Consider the following 26,366-nt stretch of genomic DNA (forward strand, 5'->3'; position numbering starts at 1 on the left):
TGGAATACAGTTGGCTGATTTCCATTGTAAATTCAATATGTGTTACTTATTAAACATGTAACCCAAATAGAAATGTAAACAGATGTGAATATAAATTACTTCTAAACTGTTTAGCTACAAGGACAGTAATTTTATTTGAAATATTCAAAATTTTGTTACTGAAAACATGTTATGAATATCAGAATTTGTTTATTTTAATTGTTATTACAGATTTATTGCAATGTATTGGAATTTCAACTGAAATTACATAATTAAAAAAATAAATGTCTCTCAATCAGCATTATTATTATTATATATGGAAATTGTGTCAAGATCAAGTTTAATTCAATGTCAAGCAATTCATAGCTGTCAACTTTGATTGTAAGCCATAAAATTTAGAGAAACAATTATGTCCACTTTCAGCATTGACAGTTGTAAATTTATAAAGGCAGCATAGTTGATGCCATGGGGAGTCAGTGTTGAAACAGAATTTGTGATATAAACTCTGTGATTGTTTTTATTATACTGTAATAAATCCTGATGTCACACTTTACCGTGTGAACTACATTATTTATTAATTAGAATGCCACTAAATTATCCTGACCTTATTGACAATGAATGCCAAAAATGTTTAAAAGGACATGTTGTTAGCTTCAAGGGTACACCACCCATACATTGAACTTGAGATTTTTAAGTTAAATATCGAAGTGTGTTCATAACAATGTTGGCACATTTCAAGCTGCCAGCTTTTCATTTGCTTGCCTTCACCCTTTCAATTCCCTTTATTTAACATGTCACTTTTCCTATTTCAAGACTTTATATTCTTCCTTTTCCCCTTACTTCTCTCTTGCTCTCTGTTTTGTGACTGTCATTGCAATCAGTCACATTATGTCACTACCACTCCATGCCACTTCACTCTCTTGAATCCCAAAATTTCCTTACTTCTTCCATGCCCTATACCCACATCTCAGTTAGTTTATTCCATTTGTTGTCACTCACATCCATCTGTTCACACCAGCCCTCATAAACAGTCAGCATGCCAATGGCTGTGAGTGTAAGCACAGACATGTTACAGCATCTTTGATCAACTGCTTGCCAGCAAGTGTCTACGTTTCTTTCCACTTTTTCTACATGTGCATCGATACAAATGGCAAAGGGTACTTAGCATTATACTGGTACTTTATGTTAATATTCATTTCTGCTCCATTCAAAAACAGTGAAAGGAAAGTATGACTCCTTAAATACTCTGCAGTTGGACTAATCTTGTCTTTATAGTCCCTACTGGAGTGATATGTTGGAGACTGAAGTATGTTTCTAGATTCTTCACTTACTGCTGGTTGTTGAAACTTAGTAAATAGGTGTTTACTAGTAACTGGAATATATCTTCAAGTTTCTGACAATTCATATTTTTCCACATTTCCACAACAGCCTACAGTGACTCAAACAAACTTGTAACAATTTGTGCTGTCCTTATTTGAATGTGTTCAATGTTCCCTGTTAGTACTATTTGGTATAGGTTGCACACACTTGATCAACGTTTTAAGCTGAGACACAGAAGTGTTTAAATAATCTACTACATAGTGTAGAATGGTTGTATTTTTCTAGTAACCTGCCAATGAACTAAAGTCTGACACCTGCTTTACAAGTGAATGTATTTGATCATTCCATTTTGTATCACAGAAATTGTTACATTCAGGCAATCATATAAATTAAATGATACCAGTTGCGAGTCATTGATGCTGTAATCATACAGTAAGAACAAGAGTGGAAAACTGGCGATAGAAGAGTACAAAATGATGAGGAGGCTTTGTATCAGAATGAAATGCATGCCAGAGAGGATGAATATATATGTAATGGGATAGGGTTTGCACTATCTCTTAGTGACAGTTCACACTCATTAGTAATATTGTGCATTTATACATTTTTCTTGAAGACCTATAGAGTCTCTTGTGTTCCATGAATTGCACAAGTTTACATTTCTGTACATTTAAAGCAAATTGCCTGTCTTCACACCCCTTTGAAATCTTATCAAGATCTGAGCAGATATTTGTGCAGCTTTGTTCAGACAGCATTTCATTACATATAACTCTACCATCATTTTTATACATTGTACTAATGATGACTGATACTACTAGATTTTGAAACTGATGCTGTATCTCAACATTCTGATTCCCTCTGGAAGGTTTGTGTTCCTTGATCAATGCTAGGTATGTTATTTTCATGCATTTGTCCATTTCATTTACTTTTTTTGGTCTTTGATCAACTTTATATCTTTCAGTGTTTCCAGCTCCTTGTCCTTCACTACATGTACTACTGCAAAATGAAAATACACATTTTTCTTATGGGAGACTGATGTAGTGCAATAGGATTGGACAGAGTGGTTATATTGGGTGAAATTTCAAGGGGATAAAGGAGGCATGGAGGGGGAGAGAGGACCAGAGAAGAGAGGCTGACAGCTGGAAGGGGAAGACAGCAGGTATATGAGATAGGAATGTGGCATCAGTGAGATCATTTTAGCTGCAGGCAAGTGAATTGAACACAATGGTGTGGGGGAGTGGATTGGGAGGGGGAGACATACAGGGCTAATTTAAGGACCAAGCGACATAAGCCACCACTGCGGATACCAAGTTGAGAGGCTTGCCAGAGACACCATATCACAATCAGCAGCAGCCACTTACACCACCAAGCTGAGAGGAGCACCCAAGTGCAAGACTTGTAGACAGTGCTTATAACAATTACTAGCAAAATCTGATGGGTGAAATAGTATGTGGGAAAAGGGGGAAACAAATAATAGGTCACTTGTGTGAAATAATGTTCTCAAAGTGGCCATGGAGACAGAACAGAGGAAGAGGGAGAATGAGGAGAGGAGGATATGAGTGCAGGATTAGGAAAGTTAGGGTTATGGAGCAGGGGTGAAGATGGGTGTGGAACAGGCACACACAATTTCATTCCTTATACACCTCAGAAACTGTGTCCTCACACATAACTACTTATTCTTTGAGGGGAAGATATACAAATACCAAAACCATTTCACATCTACGAAATGTCTTTCATATAGTATGGCCAACCATGGATGATATATCTACAGTGATGAGCAGTACCTAGTGCAGCATGCTGACAGCCTTCACAGAGAGGCATTGCTCTCTCAATATAGTCCACAACCAGATTTCCTGTGCCACATACACATATGCTCCTAATCCTGTGAATGCCCCCAGTACAACCAGCCACAAAGGAACACTCTCTGTACCATACAATATCATCCCTTGACCATATCTTTCATTAGGGCCTCCCCCGTGTATCACTGTGTCCAGAAATGAGGAACATTCCTTCACACCATTCCCAAAGTAATATTCTGCCACCCATCTAATCTAAATAATCTGCTTCTAGATCAGCCCCTTGCTACATTGTTCATATTCCTGTGGAAGACCACGATGTAAGACCAATCTGATAAATCTATGCTGTCTTCCTAAACCTGTCCCATCACATATTTATTATACCATAACACAGGAATCACTACCTATGAAGTAAATCATATCATGTACCAATGCAGCAGTAATTTACACATACCATTTTATGTGGATGTGACCATCAACTATCTATCCACGCAAATGGATGGCCATCACCAAACTGTGGTCATGATCAGAGTTTCACCCAGTGGTGAAGCATATTGCTAGGCTTAACATGCTCAGTTTTGATGGCTACTTCACAACCCATGCCATCTGGACCCACATCCCAAACACAAGCTTTTTCTGAATTACATAGATGAAAAGTGTGCTTGCAACACATCCTTCAATCACATAGTCCTCCTGGCTGCCATCTCCAGTATTCCCTGTCCCACATCCACCTTCAAACTTGCCCCAGGACCCATTCAGGGAATTGTTACCTTTACTTCTTAAATAATTTGTATACCTCTTAGGATTCTCCATAATAAAATTCATAAAAGATTTTTATCTGTGTTTGTTTGACAGCCCAGGAGAATTACATGTTTGCAGGGTCTTAAATTGATATCTAATTTGGATTTTGTACTATAGTGCAAGTTTGGTACCACATTGTAAGTAATAATGTTAGTTGCTTCTTTTTCCACAATTTCAGTTGCATTCACAATCTACCATATGGATACAAGTATTTCTGTTTCACAAAAAGAAAATTTTACATATTGCAGAGAGATTTAAAAAAATTCAGAATGCTGACCACATCAAAAGCTGTTGCCATGAAAACAAAATTTACCAAGAGATAGGCCACTTGCTCCAAGCAACGCTGGCCATGGCAGTTGCCTCCAGTGCAGTATTTCAGTGCCTGTGAAGTACAGTGTAAGGCACACAGGCCATAATAAGGCAGCATTGAACATGCCAATCAGTGAGAAGAAGAGAGATACTTGTCCATAACTTGCTTCTCCAATTACTTTTTTGAACAATACCTGTAAATAAAATTCACTATTAGACAATTCTCCTTATTATTCAGAAAAAAAGGAAAAAGAAGGATGGGAAGCATTTAAAGTTTTGTTCATAGTGACACCAAAAAGATGAAAAGGATAAAGAAAAACAAATGGTTTGAAGCAGCTGGAGGACTCATTTGTCATTCTCATAAAATGGTTTTGGAAAATTATTGGAATTTAAATGTGAGTTACATAACAAATTTCAAATTTGCAACTCTTGAATGTGAGCTTAGTACATTAACCAGAGCATTGTCATATTTGGCATGATTATCTGAAGGATATTGTTAGTTCCCTTTTATTCTACCATTTGGGAATTCACAGGTAATTCCATTTGTAATATGATATGGATCACTATCGAGAAGATTTGTGAAAGAACAACCTATAATCATTTTTGTACTTGTTTTGTTCAGTATCTGTTTTAGTTTTTCTGTGGAGTCTTGGCTTACAATGTCTTTATAGACTAAGGAAAAAATAAGAAAATATCCTACAGCGTTCTGAAAATACATTCCAGCTACACTGTACAATTAGTCATAAGCAGTACCTGATAATACTGAACTATTTTTAAGGAAATGGATATAAAAAAGCAAGTGGATTCATTCCATCTGTTATGTTTTCCTTCCCCCAAAACTGTATATTTTTTTTTTGCAAATTTTGTGGTATCTTCAATATTGTCATTTATGTAACATGTGAAAAGTACCTAGAAATCTCAAATATTGACAAAGGACTAATTCAACTTAACTTTATTGACAGTTACATTCTTTTTATTATTAGGAATGTAGTGAAATAGTCTGTTTAGCTAAACACCATGTTAATTATGAATTATAAGTGATTTCAGGTTTTGTTATTATTGTTCATATGTAAATGTATAGGCAATTACTGACTTCATGATAAAGTAGATGACAAAGCTGTAGAAATAAATAAAGTGTTCATGCAACCAGTGACAAAAATATGTTAGAATCACTTGTAATCATTTAATTTCAAAGTAATTAACAATTTTAGGTACAACATTGTTTCTGAAATAGAATCACATACAGTATCTAGGCAAACTAACCAGGCAATTCAGCAGAAAATACTACTGCATCTGGAAGTTCATGCTTCAACAAATATGCATCCACCATTCAATTTCTCAGAAATGTAAATCTTTAATTGTAATTTGTGAAGATGGGGCAAGCAACAACGTATACATTCAGTTTTGGTTATTGTAAACTTATGAAAAGAGTTCAGTTCAGTTCTAGCTCAGTTTGTAGAGTTTTGAAATAAGTAAGATCTTTATCTGTCAATACAGAATAACATAACATAGTTAATTTAATACAGATTATAAATTGGAAAATGTATTGCATGTTATCTAAATATCATGTCCATGAGTTCTATCACTAATTTTAATGACTGTTCCCCACGATTAATTGGACTGTGACTGTGTAAGTATTCTCATTGACTGTGTTTTCTGTATCCTGCATGTGACTGTGAGTGTAAGTGCACCAGGTGTGGTGTGTGTACTTAAATAACTGACAACTGCATCAGCATGGGCCGGCCACTAGTGGCCACCTGTAGGAAGTGGGCACACGCGACGGTTTCCACCATGCCATCTACTGGTGACTCACACCTTTATGCATGTGGAGCAGTACTGACTCACTCTCACTATGTTCTTTCTCTTTGCCACTCACATAAGTTATTCTATGTATCAATCAGTTGTGTAGTAACCAAGTAATACATGAAATTGATCCAAGAAACACAAATATGGCTTTATTCATAAACCTCTGAACACTAACAGAAATAAGCGTCTCATGATTACGCTTGTAACAAGACAAAAGAATCATTCAGAACATGTTACATAAGTGATACAGAGAACAACTGATGTGAGAGGTACAAACTAAAATAACTTAGTGAGAGTGAGCCAGCACTGCTCTGGGCATGTAAGGGTTTGAGTCACAGGCAGCTGGTGCACGAGAGACACTGCCATGTGCACGCTTCCTACAGGTGCCTCTAGTGTCTGGCCCGTGCCAATACAGATGGTGATTGATTTAAATGTACTTGTGTGGTGACACTACAGTTGCCACACTCACACGCACTTGTAGCAGGATACAGCAGTGTTCAACTTCAATAATGATTACCACCATCTGTGGCAATGGAGCTAGGTCATGAATGGTATTGTTTGCAAAACCAATAATTACTGTTCATATTTTATTCATTATGATATGATTACCTGATTGAATGGACAGTGTAATGGGTGACCTATACAGTGACCTATACAGTCACACTATACATGAACAATTGTGATGGATTACATTATCGTTACATTACTTCACTCAAACAATATTATAGGACATCAAACAACTGTAGTATGTTGTTATTCATTTATCTGTGCATAATTAATGTAGATGAGTTTATAAAATAAAAACCACTTCAGTTGCTTGTAATTTTTTAATTTATTCTACAACCGGGTTTGGAGCTTACAGTTCCATCTTCAGGCATTATCAACTACCAGTAATTATGGAAATATAAATGTATTGCAGTCAAGCCAGTCAGTCACAAGGGATCACACACACATCAAACAAACTTGAGGGCATTTGTTTGACATGGGTATGGTCCCCCATGACTGACTGGCCTGACCACCACACATTTATGCTCCCATAATTATTTGGTGGCACCTGAGGATGAAGCTTTAAACTTCAAAACCAGTCATAGAATAAATTAAGAAAATTACTGACAACTAAAGAGGATTTTTATTCTATAAATATGCTTCTCAATTGTGGCAGTTCATCTGATCAAAGTAGATGAGACTCAAACTGACCATAAACATTAGTTGATTGAGCAACCAAGGACAATTAATGCATTTGAACTTCAATTTTTGGTGTAGACAACAATAACGACACTAGCTTATTTCCACTGCCAACTTTTCAGCCCATTTCAATGAAAGTATTGCTATCAAGTCTAACTGTGCGGACAAAATAGGTAAGCTACATTTGGTGCCCTACGGTTTTGGAACACTGTCATGGAAGCATCATGGAAAAGAACTTTCATGAAACAGTGAATTTACAAAATAGTGAAGTGACAATGAAAATATGGTGACAGTTATAACAGATTTATGCAGTACAGAAAGCTACATTCTGTGCCTTTTTCAGATGATGATGGTTCTTTCCTGGCACGATGAGGGCTTATGAGCTCACAAAACCAGAAAATGTGACAAATAATAGACAGTGACTGTGATAATTAGGAGGAGGAGGAAGAGAGGATAGTCATAGTGATTATGGAACTTAATAATTCAAATTCAAATGGTTAGAATGGACTGTGACAGCAAAGGATATGGCAGTGCACAATTAGTTTTTGGAACAGTGAAATTTTAATTGTTTGAAATTATGTGTAGAAGAGGGATGTTATTATATGGGAACAAATCAACCAATCGAATTACAGTAGTGCCTGATGTTCCTGTGATTCCATTTTGGACAACAGTAAGTCAGTGAGCAGGTTCAGCTGATGTCACATCCTATACGACCAGCATGGTGCAGACCACATGTAAACAACACACTGAGCACAACTGACATGGAGGTTACAAGCTACATCAGTTAGCAGATGACACAACAGCAGCCACAATTGGTGCAGAACATAAAAATAATCAAGGTAAATTGACATTCCATTTCATTGTCAGTGATTATTCACAAAAGTGTGTGATAGTGAGATTAAAGACAGTGTGTTAAGTGGTAACAGACAGTGGTAACAATGTGAATTGAAGAAAATAGTGTTGTTATGGACAGAATAGACGAATTTAATTTGATATATAAACAAAAAGGAGCCATTAAAAGTGAACCTGAAGATGATAGTGGGTTTAGGTTAGTCTTCGACTTTAGTGATGAACACCTTAACAGTAAAATTTTGAACAAAATGTCTACAGCTTCACCTACCGCTCATGGTCATATGAATAAAGAAATGAACAGCTCCAAATTCATGGAACAAGTTAAAATTAGGCAAGAATTATACAATGAAAATCACAGAATGCACAAAAAGTCATGAAATGAGGAAATTAAGTTGTCATTGAGGCAGATTATGATGTAAATGTATGAGAATATGTGTAGTAAGTGTGATATTAGTAGATTACATTAAAAAATGGACAAAAGCAATGAAGAAATTAGTGTAATTACAACTAAACAAGAAAATGCTTTTGAAAATAAATTAAAAGAAGAAGTACAAGATACAGAGGCAAAATTGAATAATGTTAGCAGTGTTTGTACAGCTAACAAAATTAGAATGAGGAAACTATGTGAAGGTAGAATGTAAACTGTTGCTAATTCATGTAATAATAATTTACAAGTATCAAAGAAATTTAGTTCTGATAACAGGGAAGAACTGAAAGTTGCATTGACCAAATTAAAATGGATTTATGTGATAGAATTCTGAGATGGTAGAAAAAGAAGTAGAAGTAAATATGTGACTGTTATTGGAAAGAAAATCAAGGAAAATGTAAACTCTAAGTTTGCTGAAATTGAGAAGAAGGTCAGCAAAGTGTTAAACATGGTTTCTGTACAGTACCTAATGGAGTTCCTTTTGTTAGTTGTAAGAAATTTAATAATTTCAAACCTTTTGGTGAAGTGTTCTTGATTGTATTAAACAATTCAATGATTTATCAGAAAATTGGAGTGATAAAGAAAAACTACCTATTTTAAGTGGATTTTTGAAGTCTGATGCTTATGGTTTGGCAGCTGAGGTTGCATAATCTTGTAGATCATGGGAAGAGTTTAAGAAATTGTTTTTGAATGAATATTGGTCTACAGATGGACAGCAGAAGATTTTAAATGAATGTTAGGGAGGTCATATGTATGATCCTAAAAAAAAAAAAAAAAAAAAAAGATTTTTTTCAGTTGTGGATAAATGAACTTAAATATTTGCAGGTAGAAATATGTAGTGAAAGGATAGTTATGAGATTAGAAAATAAACTTTCACAGGGGCTTAGAGTGTTGTAATATAAATTATGTAATATAAATTATTTTTTGAACTATGTGGAAAAAGTGGGAAGAGTGAGGCCCACAGAAGAAGACCAGTGGAAGAAACTTCGAGGATAGGAATCATTCAAGGAGGGATTTCCATGTGAATATGATGAATAGAGCAGACTCTTGGAGAAATAATGGTGATCAAAGAAATAACTGGACAACAAATGGTTCAAATGGAAACAGAAATGGTACGAGGAATTCCAGAGACAAAAGTGTGGGAGATAATGGTAATTTTGGATCCAATCATTTAAACAGATTTGCTCCAGTTGGGTCTTGGACTTGTGGAAGATACAGGAAAGAGCCACTTGTAAATAATTGTACTTTAATTTCACATAATCTCAGAGGAGACAGAAGTAGTAAGGTAAATGAGGAACCAAAATCATGTCATATGCTAAGTAAAAATGTTTCCAGTAATAAAAATCATGTACTACTAAAATAACAGAAAATTAAGGATGTGAAATGGATAGATTGCTACTCACCATATAGAGGAGATGTTGAGTCACAGACAGGTGCAACAAAAAGATTGCTAAACATTTGAACTTTTGGCCAAAAGTACTTCATCTAAGGTAGACATTACACACACATTCACACAAGCACAACTCATCCATACATGACCACTATCTCTGGCCACCAAGACCAGACTACAAGCAACTGCACATGATGGGAGAATCAGTCTGGATGGTGGGGGTAAGGAGCAGTGTGGAACAGGCAGGGGGATGGGATAGCAGGATAAGGTGGGGAATGATAAAGTGCTGCCTCCAGGAGTGTACAGGGAAGTGGTGAGGACAGGGTAGGGCATCTGGATGCATTCAGATGAGAGGGAGAGTGAGAGTAGAAATGAAGAGAAATGGAGAAGGGAACAAAAGACTGTGGGCACAGTGGTAGAATAGGAGGCTGTCTAGTGGTGGAATGGGAGCAGTGAAGAGGATAGGTGGGTGAAGGATGCGGGACTAATGAAAGCTGAGGCTAGGGTGGTTACAGAATGTGTTGCAGGGAGAGTTCGCACCTGTTCAGTACAGAGAAGCTGGTGTTGCTAGGAAGGATCTAGATGGTGCAGGGTGTGAAGCACTCACTGAAGTGAAGGGTGTTGTGTTGGACAGTGTGCTCAGCAACTGAGTGGTCCAGCTTTCTCTTGGCCACAATTTATCAGTGGTCATTCAGGTGGACAGACAGCTTGTTGATTGTCAGCAGTCATGTAGAATGCAGCACAGTGGTTGCAGTTCAGCTTGAGATCACATGACTGCTTTCATAGTAAGCCCTGCCTTTGATAGGTTAAGTGATGTTTATGACTGGCCAGGAGTTGGTAGTGGTTTGAAGACTATGGGACAGGTCTTGAATCTAGACCCACTGCAAGGATAGGAACAATGAGGCAAGAGGTTAGGAGCAGGGGTGGAGTATTGATGGGCAGGTTTGATGGTCAGTGGAATATCACTGTGGGAAGGATAGTGGGTAGGACAATCCTCACTTCAGGGCACGAAGAGAGGTAGTCATAACCCTGATGGAGAATCTGTTTCAGTTGCTGTTGCTCCAGTCCTGGGAGATACTGAGTCATGAGTGGAATGCTCCTTCATTGCTGGATGTTGGGACTTTGGGAGGTGGTGGGTGACTGGAGAGATAAGGCATGTTCTGTACAAGGTTGGCAGCATAATTTCAGTCTGTGAAAGCCTCTGTCGGACCCTTGGTATATTTGAAGAGGGATTGCTTGTCATAACAAACATGACAGCTATGGGTGGCTATGTTGGATGGAAGGGGCATCTTGGTGTAGAATAGGTGGTAGCTGTCAAAGTGAATGTAATTTTAGTGGTTGGTAGGTGTGGTATGGGCAGAGGTACTGATGGACTGGATTGAGGGTGAGAACACCCTATCCACATTTGTCCAGTACCTCAACACCTTCTGCCCCATTTGCTTCACCTGGTGCTCCTCAACCCAACAAGCCCACCTCAAAGATGGTTACATCAGTACCTCCATCCATATCAAACCTACCAACCACCAGCAATACATCCACTTTGATAGCTGCCACCCATTCCACACCAAGAAGTCCAGCCATACAGCCTAGCCACTCATGGCTGTTGCACTTTTAGTGATGAGTAATCCATCTCCAAATACACCAAGGGTCTCACTGATGCCCTCACAGACCAAAATTACCATCACACCCTTGTAGTGAAACAGATCTACTATGCTTTACCTCTCCAATCACCACTGTCTCCAAAAATACCACCATCCTGCCTCAAAGGAGCATTCCTCTCATGACTCAGTACCACCCAAATCTGGAGTAACTGACTGAATCACATTCTCCACCAGGATTTTGACTACCCCTCAATATCCCTGAAATAATCAATATCCTACCCACTACCCATCCCATCTCTCCCACAGTAGTACTCTACCACTCACCAAACATATGCAACAGCATCATCCATCCCTACTCCACCCCTGTTCCCAACCCCTTGCATCATGGGTCATATCCCTGTAATAGACCTGGATTCAAGACCTGTCCCATACATCCTTAAACCACCATCTACTCCAGTCCAGTCACAAACATCACATAACTCATCAAAAGCAGGCTATCTATGGAAGAAGTCATGTTATCTACAAACTAAGCTGCAACCATTGTGCTGCATCCTATGTGGGCACGACAACTAACAAACTGCTTGTCTGCATGAATGACAACTTATAAATTGTGGACAGGAGATAGCTGGATGATTCAGTTGCTCACTGTGCTGCCCAACATAACACTCTTCACTTCAATGACAGCTTCATTGCCTGTGCTATCTGGATCCTTCTTACCAACACCTTTTCTGAACTACAGGTGCTAACTCTCCCTGTAGTTTATCCTACATTCCTGTAACAGTCTTGGCCTCAAACTTCATTAGTCCCTGTCCCTCATCCACTAATCCCTTCCCTGCTCCCATTCCACCACTAAGCAGCCTTCTATTCCATCAATGCACCCACAGTCTTTTTTCCCTTCCTCTACTTCTCTCCTTATTAAGTCCCATCTGCCCGCCCTACTTCGTAAGCAGCTGATTGCACTTAGCTGTCCCTCCCTGTCACCACCATGTCCCTGTACACTCCCACAAGCAGCACTTTGCCTTCTCACACTTCTCACATGCTACCTCCCCATCCTTCCCCAGCCTCCCCCTTACCCTCACCATCATGTGCAGTGGCTCACAGTCCAACCTCACTGGCCAGAGACAGTGGTCATATGTGTATGAGTTGTGCTTTTGTGAATGAGTGTCTGTTGTCTACTTTAGAAGAAAGCCTTTTGGCCAAAAGCTTATATGTTTAGGAGTCTTTTTGTTGTGCCTGTCTGCATTTCAACAATTCCTCTACATGGTGAGTAGAAATCTATCCTTTCATATTATTATCATCATACTAAAAGAAGTAGGTATAATGACAGCAGAAGATGAGGAGTTAGAAGATGATTTATTTACAAAGTATAAAGATTATTGTGAAAATGAATATCAGAGTGCCATGAAAAAAATAAACAACTTGAAAAAACAAAATTATTTTATTATCTTTCTTTATGGTTAAATAATGAGGTTAATAACAACTGATTAACCAATATAATGATAGTGAAGTAATAGTAGTAGCAATTCGAGTAACAGTTCAAAAGATAGTATTAATGAAATACGAGGACCAAAACAAATTTTACAGTTGGTATTCAAAAGGTGAGCGCTGTTACAGTGAATGTAGATGTAACTGGATATTGAAGCACAATGTGTGCGAACAGTGAATGAAATTGTTGGGTAGGTGAATGATATGCAGAATGCTGGTGTCAAATGCCACAGCAAGTCATTGATGATTATGGCCTGTGTCACCAAAGAAGGCTCTTTTGCACATAGAGACTAAGTGATAGGGAAATGTGGAGGGGTTAGGCCTGCACATTTGTGGTGGCAGAGACTGGTTGAATAAAGTCTGCATTGCCAAACTGTATTGATGTGGGCAATGATCAGGTTCATTTGCCTACCATAAATCAAAGCATACATTCAAGTCTATGAGAGGAATAATGAATTTTAAAATTGATTTTGATTGATTGTCTACATGAGAAAATCTTTCCTCATGACTTGATGACAGTGTGTCCACTGCTCTGCAGTTATAGCCTGTGTGATGTTGGAATGCAACAACAGTTGATGTAGCTTTATGAAGAAATCAAGTACAATTATTTTCCTCAAACTGATGGTTCTTTAATGAAAATGTCATTGAAACTGGCTGTAGTAACTGTCATTTGTTGCAATTTGGATTGTACAGGAAGTAAAAATGCAATACACAATAAAATTAACCTCAAACACAAACCAAAATCATTATATTTGCTTGGAAACTGCTTCCACTCCATAGAATTAAAAAAAAAAAATACATGCAGTGCATATATGTGAGTGTGTTTGAATGTAGTCAAGTGTAAATCACTGTGTGTAAAAGAGAATTACTGATAGCAAAGACAAATGCAAAAGACTATCATAAAAATGGTCAGTGTGTTGTCATACTTTCCACTGTCAATGGGCATTATGAGTGTAAAGTAACTTGTTTGAGATTAAAGTGAGAGACCACATTTTTGACCCACTAAACAAGCAAACAATTAACCATCTTCTGTAAATACCTTGAGGAAATGGTAACTGATAAAGTAACTGATAAAGTCAAAAACCACCGATATCTCAACAAGCTATTCTCCCTGTTATTTAATGCAATTTCCAATTTGTGCCTTCAAAATGAGAAGGGTTTACTAGCTGAAATATTGGAGGTTTTGATGAATTTGTCTGGCCACATTCTCATGAGATATTAGAACTTGCAAAATGCTAAACTTCTCCTTGGGCACTATGTTGAATATTGCCATGTACAAGAAGGTGTAATGATGAATGACAAACACTAACTTCACTTAATAAAGGTTTATCCAGCACTTGCACATACAAGAGTGCAGTGCAGAGCAAACTGCCTCTGGCCAGAACACAAACAGTATATATACAGCAACAGAACATTTCAGCACAATGTTTCTTGACATTTGTGGATACTTTTAGAATATACTTGAACCGAATATAGAAATTAAAATTGTACGGTTCAGGTGAGTTTTGAACTCACGACCCTCTGTGCAATAGTTTAGTATCATAACTACTACACCACATTGCTACCCAGCTTCTGGTGCAACATTGCTCCCTCCTTAAGGAAACAGTGTCTCTGTGTTATGTCCTCCTAGTCTGGGAATGAGTCATGGATTCTTCATACTCCGACTCCTGATGACTGATTCTCACCCTGGTAGTGATCTTAGAACTTCTTTTGCCACTACACTCTTCATCACCTTTCTGCTTGTTGCTTGTCACTGGAGCTTCGAATTTACACTGGGTTGCAGGATCCTTATAGGGCTTCATTCAAAGGACGTGGACTGTATCTCTGGTCTTTCGTCATATTGTGCTGGGGTCAAAATCTTTAACTTCGTAAGTAACATCAGACAATTGTCTTACAACCATATAAGGTCCAAAGTAGTGCCTGAGGAGCTTCTCAGAGAGATTGACCTTCTGAACAGGAGTGAAGATCCAGATGAGGTCACCTTGCTGGTAGACAACAGGGCAGTGGCTCATGTCATACCTTCGGCGATCAGTTTCTCGAGCCTGTAATATGCGGAGTCAAGCTAACTGCTGAGCTTCCTCAGCTCTGGTTAACACCTGGCCAATGTAGTTGTTATCCACGTCGTCAGGATGTAATGGAAACACAGTGTCCATTGTCATAGTCGCCTCACACCCATGCACCAGGAAAAATGGCATATGTCCTGTGGCATCTTGTTTGGCGGTGTCGTAGGCAAACATCACAAAAGGTAGCACCTCATCCCAGTTGCTCTACTCAACATTGACAAACATTGACAGCATGCCGACCAAGGTCTTATTAAGGCATTCAGTAAGCCTGTTAGTTTTTGCATGGTAGGCAGTCGTAATGTGATGAGTAAAGTTGCACCAACAGTTTATCTCTGTCACAATATTCCATCAAAAACCTTTCCCTCAATCTGTAATTAATGACCTTGGGGCACTGTGTTTTAATACAATGTCTTCCAAGATGAATTTGGTTACCTCGGACGCTTCAGCTGTTTTCAAGGCTTTTGTAATGGCATAGCATGTCGGATAATCAGTGCAAACAATAATCCATCTATTGCCACTAGCAGACATTGGAAGGAGGTCAATCCCAACACGCTTGAAAGGCATTTCAGCTGGTGGAATTGATATGAGTCAGCCAGGTGACTTCTGAGGAACTGCCTTTCTCCTCTGGCACTCTCAACAGTGCAACACTGGCCAGAAAAATCTCTTGCAAATTCTATCATATGTCTTAATAAATCCTAAATGTCCAGCCTCAGAGGTGTCATGGAATTTCTGCAGAACATCTAAGTGCATGTGTCACTGGTAGCCACTTCTTTCCAAACGGATCAAAGTTTTACTTGCAAAATAATCCATTAACCATCTTAAATTGTCCTTTCACATCCTCTGACCAATTTAAGACAAGCATAATTTGAGATATCATGGCATCCTTCTTCCACTCAGCAGAGAGATCCTGAGGAGCAGTGAGACAGTCACTATCTTCATCGAAGTCTTGATGGTCTTGCATGGGGTTTCTTGAGAGACAGTCGGGATCTTGGTGTTTTCTTCCACTTTTGTACACTATGGTAATGTCATACTCTTGAAGATGTAATGCCCAACTGACAAGTCATCCTGTTGGATCCTTAAGACCTGTCAACCAACAAAGTGAATGGCAGTCTGTAACAACTGAATGTTTTTCCATAGATATACTGTCGAAATTTGCACATGCCCCAGATCACAGCAAGACATTCTCTTTCTGTAGTCGAGTAGTTTCTCTCAGCTTTTGTAAGTGTCCTAGAAGCACACACTATATAACCTTCTCTTTTCCAACCGAAATTTGCACCAGAACAGCACCAATCCCATACCCACTGGCATCTGTGTGTAGTTCTGTAGGTGCTCTCTCATCATGCAGATCAAATACAGGGTCAGTTGTCAGAGCTTTTCGCAGCACATCCAAAGAATCTTGTTGAGCACCACCCCAGATAAATTTAGCATCAGCTTTTAACAACTCTTGGAGTAGTCTGGCTTTGATACTAAAGTCTTTGACAAAACAACGGTAATAAGAACATAATCCGAGGAAGCTTCTCACACCTCTAATACTTTAAAGAATAGGAAATTCTGTTATAGATCTCACCTGTTCTGGATCTGGCCGCACACCTTTGTTTGACACAAGGTGTCCAAGTATTTTGATTTATTTTGCTCCAAAGAGACACTTTCTTGGATTAAGTTTCAGTCCGCCTTGTTGGAGACACTTAAGAACGGCCCTCAGCCTTTTTATATGTTCATCAAATGTCTCTGAGAACACTACAATGTCATCTAAATAAAAAAGACACATAGTTCACTTCAGGTGCCTTAGAAGATTATCTATCATCTGTTCAAAAATTGCTGGTGCATTACACATACCAAACGGCATTACCTTAAACTCATACAGGCCCTCAGGAGTGATGAAAGCAGTTTTCTCACGTGGCCTCATCTACTTTGATTTGCCTGTATCCTGAGTACATGTCCATGGCTGAGAAAAAGTTTTCCCCCTTCAGACAATCTAGTGTTTCGTCGATTCCGGGAAGAGGGTAAATGTCCTTTTTAGTTATCTTCCTGTAATCAACACAAAAGCACCAACTGCCATCCTTCTACCATACGAGGACCACTGGTGATGACCATGGGCTGTAAAGGCTGAATGATGTCATTCTTCATCATTTTCTCTACCTCGCCATGAATTATTTGACGTTCCATTGCTGACACATGGTATGCTCTCTGGCTTATTGGTTGATGGTCTCCAGTGGTAATCCAGTGCTTCACCATCGATTTGTCTAATTTGCTCTTCACCTGTGGATTGAAGCATTCAGAGAACTCTTGAAGAATGGCAAGTAGCTTCTTCTGTTGTTCCTTAGTAAGATCTGGTGATAGTTGAGCTAGAAGATCTTGTCTTGTAGTGGTAGCACTAATTTTGCCTTCAGACTTGGCATGGGAGGTTTCTATTATGCTTAGCTGTTCTTCAACTAATGGCTCAGCAGTTGCTATGCACATGGGTCTTGGCAGGATCTGCGGTTCTCAGTGACAGTTAAATATCCACAGTTCACTGAATCCGTTCTTAAACGAGACGACAGAGGCTGGGATGACCAAGTTATTCTTCAGTGGTATGCTCCTCTTACATTCTACTACAAGATCCATGGGTTGATGCATGGCTTGACATGTGACAGTTACCTTTCTAGTGCTGACTGCAGGAATGATCACTTCACCCAGCACACATAGTCTCCACACACTTGGATGTGAATCTTCCTGTCCACAGTATCTAATCTTGTCTAGCATAATCTCCGAGTGACCACAATCTACAATTGCCTGAGAAGCTTTCAAAAAGTCCCATCCGAGAATGACATCATGGCTACACTCTTATAAGATGATGGATTCTAAGGGCTGTGTATGGCCACTTATACCCACATGAATGGTACATCCTCCTGTAAGTTTGACATATTTCCCATTAGCCACCTTCAGCTGAGGTTTTGTTGTCAACGAATACGGTTTTCAGAAACTGGTACCCTTCCAAAATGACTGAATATTGAATATGATGGTCCAGAGTCAACAAGAGCTTGGGCTGGTTGACCATCCATGAGGATATCAACGTAGTTTCCTATCATTTTTGTAGTGATCAACGGCAGAGGATTTTTCTCTTTGGCGGCCTCACCTCCTAAGGAAGGTCGCACCCTTTAGTTTTCCAGGTTGCAGTGACTAGGTGATTGGCTGGAGCTTCTAAAGGTCGATGAATACCTTGATCAGCATGTTGGGGAGCATCCTCTCCAGTGGCTAGCTTGCGGCAATGGTGACCTATGTTGTCCTGCACCCATATCTTATTGTTCATCTTCGTCGCCCTGGAGTTGGCGTCGGATAAGATAGGTCTGCTGTCTTCTGGTGCAGGCATCAGCAAATATCCGCTGCCTTTCTCAAAAATAGTGCACCACATGTTCCAGTCATCCAAAGTGGAAACATAGTGGTTGGTTATCCTGGGTCCTCCAGACATCAGTCTTCCTTGGTACCCAAACAGGTTCCTCATATCGGCATTGTAGGAACGTAACTCTGGCTTGGTCTCGACTTTTTCACCATTTTAAAGGGAAATGAGTGATGGAAGATTGGGTTCAATGTCTGTTCCACTTCCTCCCTTATGACCTCTTGAAGTATCTCAGTTTTTTGCTTGCTGTGCAATCCAAGTGCCTTCTGAACTTCCTCTCTCACTATCTGATGAACAACACTTGTGAAATCAGTTGCTTCCTCCATCACAGACATCAATACAATGTTTGGAAGCTGTTCAAACTTCTTGTGTGTAATTCTCTTTTGATGCATTGTCTTGATATACTGACACCATTTTATGAAGTCGTCTGCTGACAAAACCTCCTTCAGGTGTAGGGCTTGATAGAAGTCCTGAGCAACACACTTCATGAGATGTGCAACCCTATGTTCCTCCTTCATTCTAGGATGCACTATTTTACACAGCTCCAAGATGTCTTGAATGTAGGATGCTGTAGTTTCTCCTGGATGCTGTGCCCTGCACTTTAATTGATCTTCAGCCTTGCACTTCTGTCATTGTGTGTCGCCGAAACACTTACACATTTCCACCTGGAATACTTCAAAGCTTGTGAACATCTCCTCATTGTTCTCATGCCATTGCTTGGCAGTGCCCTCAAAGTAGAAAAATACGTTAGCCAAACACATGGTGTCATCCCATTTTGTTAAATTTGGCTATACGCTCATATACTTTCAGCCACTTGTTTGGATCTTGGCTATCATTACCAGAGAACCCGGAATGATGTCTCATGTGGTGACACACAGTTGCTGTCATCACAGCAGCCTCTTCTTCTTCTGTCTCCAATAGATTGCGATCTGTTGAATATGGCTTGAACTCAGGTTTCTTGCGACATAAACAACGGTTCTGTCATGGCCTGATGGGAGCCACTGTGTTGTCGATAATGTGCGCTATCACAAGTTACAGTACCCAGCGTCTCCACTAGAATAATGCTACATAGAAGAAAGTGTAATTAGATGAATGACGACCACTAACTTCACTTGATGAAGGTTTATTCAGCACTTGCACATACAAGAGTGTGGAATGAACTGCCTCCGGCCAGAACACATACAGTATATATACAGATACAGAACATTCCAGTACAATGATTCTTGACATTTGTGGATACTTCTAGAATGTAGTTGAACCAAATATAGAAATGAAAATTGTGCGGTTCAGCTGAGTTTTGAACTCATGACCCACCATGCAACAGTTTAGTATCATAACCACTACAGCACAGTGCTACTCAGCTTCTGCTGTGACAATCTTGTAGTCTTCACACCTCACAGAATACAGAATCCTAATCAATAAAGGCCAGGAAGTTTCCATATTTGGTGTATACAACTGATATGTTGACAAATACATTTTTCAACCAAGAGTCTTTAAAATCTAAAACATTACTACCTTATTCTGTCTAAAGTCTATGTCATAACACCATCGTCACTGCTATATGAGACTGTGTTTGGGCCATCTGATTGTAAATTTAACATGATAGTAGGTTCAAGGCTTATACCCAGTTTCACCTCCCTATCTCAGTCTTGTTCCTGAAACATTTCAGTGTGTTGCACGGTGTGCTCATATTAAAGAGGGGATGTTGTCTGTTGCTTCATGCACAAGTGATTCAGTGTCAGTTATCTTGAATGTTTTGTTTCTTTCTCCTACACAGCCTTTAACTGTGCCAAAATTAATTCCATCAGATTATACTGACAGTTATACATAGATAAACACAAGAATATTTGACCACACTCATTGCAAGTTAGTCAAGTTTGTATGTTCTGCCACAGAAATTTGGCATAAGTATGGTTTATAGTGACTGGAATATTTTTATGTTCCAGTCAGAGTACAATATCCACTTTCCTGATGTTTGTGCTTGGTGTTGTCTCTGTAACAGCTGGCATCCAGGGTAGTGCCCATTTACAAGAAAGGAGACAAAAATTGCCCATCTAGCTATCGCCAACTCCCAGTTGTGTGATTATCTGACATGTAATTACATTATTACTGCAGTACAATTTGGCTTTAGGAAGGGCAAATCCACAGTCCATGCCATTGACTCCCTGATTAAAAAGGTGCTTAATGCTTATGAAGGAAAAAATTATGCTCAGGCTACCTTTTGTGATCTTAGCAAAGCCTTCGATTGTGTGGAGCATATTTCACTCCTCATTAAACTAGTTTATTACAGAACCACAAACAGTGAAGCTGACAACATTTTCGAATCTTTCCTCAGCAACCGTAAAGAAATTGTTTGTATTGGTAAACAGAGATCACAGCTAGCTGAAGTTAAGTGCGATGTGTCACAAGGCTCAGTATTAGAGGAACTCTGCTATTTATCATAATGGCAAACAATCTACCATCTTACATAAATACTCACTCCATTCTCTATTGAGATGATACCACTTTTTTCAATATCAGCTCAGACGTGGATATGCTTCAAACTGTGGCAAATGACACAATATCACAAGCATCAGTCTGGTTTCGAGCTAATGGATTCCTGCTTAATGAGAATAAAACTCAAAATATTGTATTTAGTTTAAGAGATCTGCCAGTAGCAGACCTCATGGATAGTGTTAATTTCTTAGATATTGTTATAGATAGTAAATTGACTTAGGAGCCACATATTAAATACATTAGTGCAAGGCTGTCTAGAGTGGTGTATTTGTTAAGTAATTTAAAAAACCGTGTACCTGCGGCCTATGTAAGATCAGCCTACTTTGCTTTTTTTCAAAGCATTATATCTTATGTGCTTTTAATATGGGGCAATATCTCACACCTTCAGGACATTTTGGTACTTCAGGAGAAAGTAATTAGAATTATCACAAACAATGATAAACTGGCCCACTGCAAACCACTGTTTATCAACTTAAAAATATTAACTGTTATAAACCCTACTGCACATAAAGAGCAACTGATCAGAATACCAGTGTAGAAGAGATGTACACTCCCATGGAACTAGAAATAGTGGCCATCTTGACATACCTTACTACAGATTATCCAAGTCACTGAACAGCTACGAAGTGGTGGGTATGAAGATGTTTAACAAACTGCCACCAGAGTTGGTGGAAGCTCCATTTGATTTATTTAAAGACAAATTATTCAGTTGGTTAGCTGCAAATCCTTGCTACTCACTTCAGGAATTTTATGACTGTAAAATATCATAGTGGTACCGGTTTGGAGAGTACAGCATAAATTCTTTAACTGAGTAATTTATGATGCAATGTTTTCATATTATTTGATTTTAAATGTTGTATTTTATGGAAAACCAATAGTGACATATTGATCTTCAACCCATTTATATATGATGTAAAACTTGTATATAAGTAACTTGACTGTGTCAATTGCTGTTATAGCTAAACGAGAATAAAATTTCATTCATTCATTCATTCATCCATGGTACAATAAAATGACCATCTTCTAGGCAAAGTATGGCAAGAATTATTCAGAGAGCCACTTCTTGGAAGTGACAGTGTTCATTTCCAAGTAGTAGTTACTGTTATTTTTCTTACACCTAAATACAAGTTTATTCTGAACCAGAATAATTATCCAAGAGCCTTTTCCTTTGGGAACTTTAATACCCTCAGTACCATCACTCATTTTCCACAAGGTATTCCTGGAATGATTCTGATTCATCCATGTTTCATCAAGATAATACACTGCTGAACTAGCTCCATTTCTTGTATCATGCATCATTATAAGGAATATGGTTTGTGCTGCACCTATGTCACTTCTTTTAATTCACATGTGTCACTTCTATTCATTAAAATCTCTCTTCTTAACACATTTGAACCAATATCTTTTAAAATACTTTGCACTGATCAAGTGTTACCTATGAAGCTAATATTCTCATGCATAATTGTAATGACTTTTTGTGATGTCATGTATTCACGACCTATATACATTTCAAACGTGGAATGCTGTCAGAACCATGCATTTGTGTTAAAGGTTTCTTGCAACTCCAGTGCTTTCTAAGAGACATGAAACAAAATTTTCCTGAGTTGTCTACAGCTCTGATGCTTTTGCTTACAGTTCTGTCAATAGTTCTAATGCTGATTCTGCATGCTTCTGCAGCTCATTTTTGTGTTTTCAAATGTCATCATTAGGAATTCTGCCTTCAAATTCAAGTTTGAGGAAGTTATAAATGTTACAATATATGACCATGGGTCTGCCTTGATATAAAATACTTTTGTTTTTTATTTATTTCCGGAAATAGTTTCAGTGACAATATTGCAATCATTAGTGGGTTCCTTAATTCTAAGACATGCAAAAAGATAGCATAGTTACAAACATTATAGAACATTTTTACATTTGTACTGCTTGATTCCAAATATTGTTTCTTATAATAGTTTTATAATACCTCATTTATTTGAAGTCACAGCATGGTTTCTACATTTCTTTCTGTTTTTACCTGAGGAAGTGTGAACGATACGGTGTGCGAATCAGTGGATTAAATCATATTTGGAATATCGCTATCAGGTAACTGAAATTAAGTACATGGAAGGAAGTGAACTCCAGGCACACCTTTCAGAAGCATGTGGACTAAGTTGTGGTGTTCCACAGGGTTCTATTTGAGGTCCCTTACTATTTTGGTATACATTAATGATTTCCCATTACACATTAGGAAGAGATTCTGAACCAGCACTCTCTGCAGATGACACCAGTTTAATGATTGAAGGAAATAAAGAAGAAAATCTTTTGTGTAATGATAATAATATCAGTGAAAGCAAAAATGAAAAAGAAGAGATACCACAGACTGTGTTGATGGAAAGAATTTTTGTAGTTGACAGAAAACTGAACAATTTGGAAAAAAGTAATATTCAATATAAATGCACAGACAGCAATTTTTTGTGTGTTGGTTATGCTCATTATTTTTGTGTTTACTGGATGTGAAATGGTCAGTGCACCTGTGTCAGCTGGGGTAGCACGAACAATAATTCTGCTGTGTTGTGCACTGATCTCACAAATGCTATGAAAGATGAAGTTTGTTTTCAACCAATAATATAAAATTAGATGGAAGTATTGCAATCAAGTTAATAGTAAATTACAATGCATAAGTAGGAGGTTCACTGACTTCTAGTGAATTCATTATGTAGTGGAAATACTTCCCCTAGCTGGATGATTCTATTCTCTCTTTCATGTTGTTGTTGTTGTGGTCTTCAGTCCTGAGACTGGTTTGATGCAGCTCTCCATGCTACTCTATCCTGTGCAAGCTTCTTCATCTCCCAGTACCTACTGCAACCTACATCCTTCTGAATCTGCTTAGTGTATTCATATCTTGGTCTCCCCCTACGATTTTTACCCTCCACGCTGCCCTCCAATACTAAATTGGTGATCCCTTGATGCCTCAGAACATGTCCTACCAACCGATCCCTTCTTCTGGTCAAGTTGTGCCACAAATCTCTCTTCTCCCCAATCCTATTCAATACTTCCTCATTAGTTATGTGATCTACCCATCTAATCTTCAGCATTCTTCTGTAGCACCACATTTCAAAAGCTTCTATTCTCTTCTTGTCTAAATTATTTATCGTCCATGTTTCACTTCCATACATGGCTACACTCCATACAAATACTTTCAGAAATGACTTCCTGACACATAAATCTATACTCGATGTTAACAAATTTCTCTTCTTCAGAAACGCTTTCCTTGCCATTGCCAGTCTACATTTTATATCCTCTCTACTTCGACCATCATCAGTTATTTTGCTCCCCAAATAGCAAAATTCCTTTACTACTTTAAGTGTCTCATTTCCTAATCTAATACCCTCAACATCGCCCGACTTAATTCAACTACATTCCATTATTCTCGTTTTGTTTTTGTTGATGTTCATCTTATATCCTCCCTTCAAGACACCATCCATTCCGTTTAACTGCTCTTCCAAGTCCTTTGCTGTCTCTGAAAGAATTACAATGTCATCGGCGAACCTAAAAGTTTTTATTTCTTCTCCATGGATTTTAATACCTACCCCGAATTTTTCTTTTGTTTCCTTTACTGCTTGCTCAATATACAGATTGAATAACATCGGGGAGAGGCTACAACCCTGTCTTACTCCCTTCCCAACCACTGCTTCCCTTTCATGTCCCTCGACTCTTATAACTGCCATCTGGTTTCTGTACAAATTGTAAATAGCCTTTCGCTCCCTGTATTTTACCCCTGCAACCTTTAGAATTTGAAAGAGAGTATTCCAGTCAACATTGTCAAAAGCTTTCTCTAAGTCTACAAATGCTAGAAACGTAGGTTTGCCTTTCCTTAATCTTTCCAAAGCAATCTCTTTCATAGATCGCTCAGTTATCATCTATTCTCCTATCGTTAGATTGTAAGTGAACAGAAACCATCATCTACTTTGCTCAGTTTGCATATATATAAGAGTTTACTATTTTAGGACTGGGTTGCTGTGTGACAGTAAGCACTATGAGGGTGGAATCATGACTCATAAAAAATATGGGAACGTTTTGATAAGTTTTATGACCTGTTGTCTCTTTTGGTTCCTGAATACAGCAATAGTAATGAGAATTTTGTGTCAATAATAATAAATTTCTCTGAGCCAAAGGATGAGGTACATATGAAATAAGTCAGAATATGTAGTAAAAGAAAGAGGGAAAGTCTAGAATACATGATTTAGGGCTACCTGTGACAACAAATTAAAGCTTTGGTGCTCAATGTAGTAACTGGAAAAGTACATCTGTGGAAAAATGTGTAATATGCCAGCCTTTCAGGCATAAGTTAAGGTGAAATACAGTTGTCTGTTATAATAATCAAAGTAATAAAGCAATTTTGTAACTGTATTGCCCTTCAGGCCTCAGCTCAAAGTATTATGATGATATAGAACAAAGTAACAAAGTCAGCAAGTAAAGTATGGTGTCTGCTATATTTTGAAAAATATGATTCATCTATATGATTATAGTGTGTTATTATGGAATACTGTTCTTTTGAGTTATTTTGCACTGAGCAAAGCACGTGTTCACTTGTTTTTTAATGAGATGATGAAATATAATAAACAGGTAATGGTGAAGTATATAAGGAAGTATGTTGGTTATAAGAATAATTAAGCATAACTGATAAACTAAACAGAAATGAAGTCATAAAGAGAAGCAATAAGAAATGTATTGGTAAGTTGCTCATCATTAAGGAGGCTCTTTGCAGTAGGGATTTCTTTTTTCCATGGAACATATTTGAGTTAGGCAACTTGTAGCTATCTTGTAAAGTATGACACTGAAAATGTGAATCTGAATCAAAGAGAAATATTTTGATGAAATACTAATTATGTTGAGTGTGGTTTCAATTGTCTGAGACCGCAGATGTCTGTGGGAGTTGCGTTTGAGTGTGTGTGTGTGTGTGTGTGTGTGTGTGTGTGTGTGTGTGTGTGTGTGTGTGTGTCTGTGCGTGTGTGTGTGTGTCCATTTTTGATGAAGGCCTTAATGGCCAAAAGCTATAATTGAGAGAGCCTTTTTTGTTGGGTTTATCTGTGACCCAACATCTCCACTATATGGTGAGTAGCAACTTTCCTCTACATCTACATCTACCCCTACATCTACGTGGTTACTCTACTATTCACAATAAAGTGCCTGGCAGAAGGTTCAATGAACCACCTTCAAGTTATCTCTCTACCATTCCACCATTAAATGGTGCACGGTAAAAACAAGCCCTTAAATTTTTCTGTGCGTGCACTAATTTCTCTTATTTTATCGTGATGATCATTTCTCCCTATGTAGGTGGGTGCCAACAGAATGTTTTTGCAATCAGAGGAGAAAACTGGTGATTGAAATTTCATAAGAGGATCCCATCCCAATGAAAAATGTCTTTCTTTTAATGATTGCCACCCCAATTCATGTATCATGTCTGCGGCACTATCTCCCATATTTCACAATAATACAAAACA

General features: G+C 38.3%; 1 protein-coding gene across 13 annotated transcripts in view; it reads right to left on the reverse strand.

Moving 5' to 3' along the window:
* The window catches only part of LOC126187542 (putative thiamine transporter SLC35F3), a 653,727-nt gene that overhangs the window by 178,557 nt on the left and 448,804 nt on the right, over window positions 1–26,366 (reverse strand). For all 13 annotated transcript variants that reach the window (XM_049928741.1, XM_049928748.1, XM_049928702.1 and 10 more), the window contains exon 9: window positions 4,207–4,396. In XM_049928741.1, coding sequence (XP_049784698.1) covers window positions 4,207–4,396 — 190 coding nt within the window. The remainder of the gene's footprint in view (window positions 1–4,206; window positions 4,397–26,366) is intronic.

Source organism: Schistocerca cancellata, chromosome 1 (assembly GCF_023864275.1).
Source record: "Schistocerca cancellata isolate TAMUIC-IGC-003103 chromosome 1, iqSchCanc2.1, whole genome shotgun sequence".
Taxonomy (NCBI): Eukaryota; Metazoa; Arthropoda; class Insecta; order Orthoptera; family Acrididae; genus Schistocerca; species Schistocerca cancellata.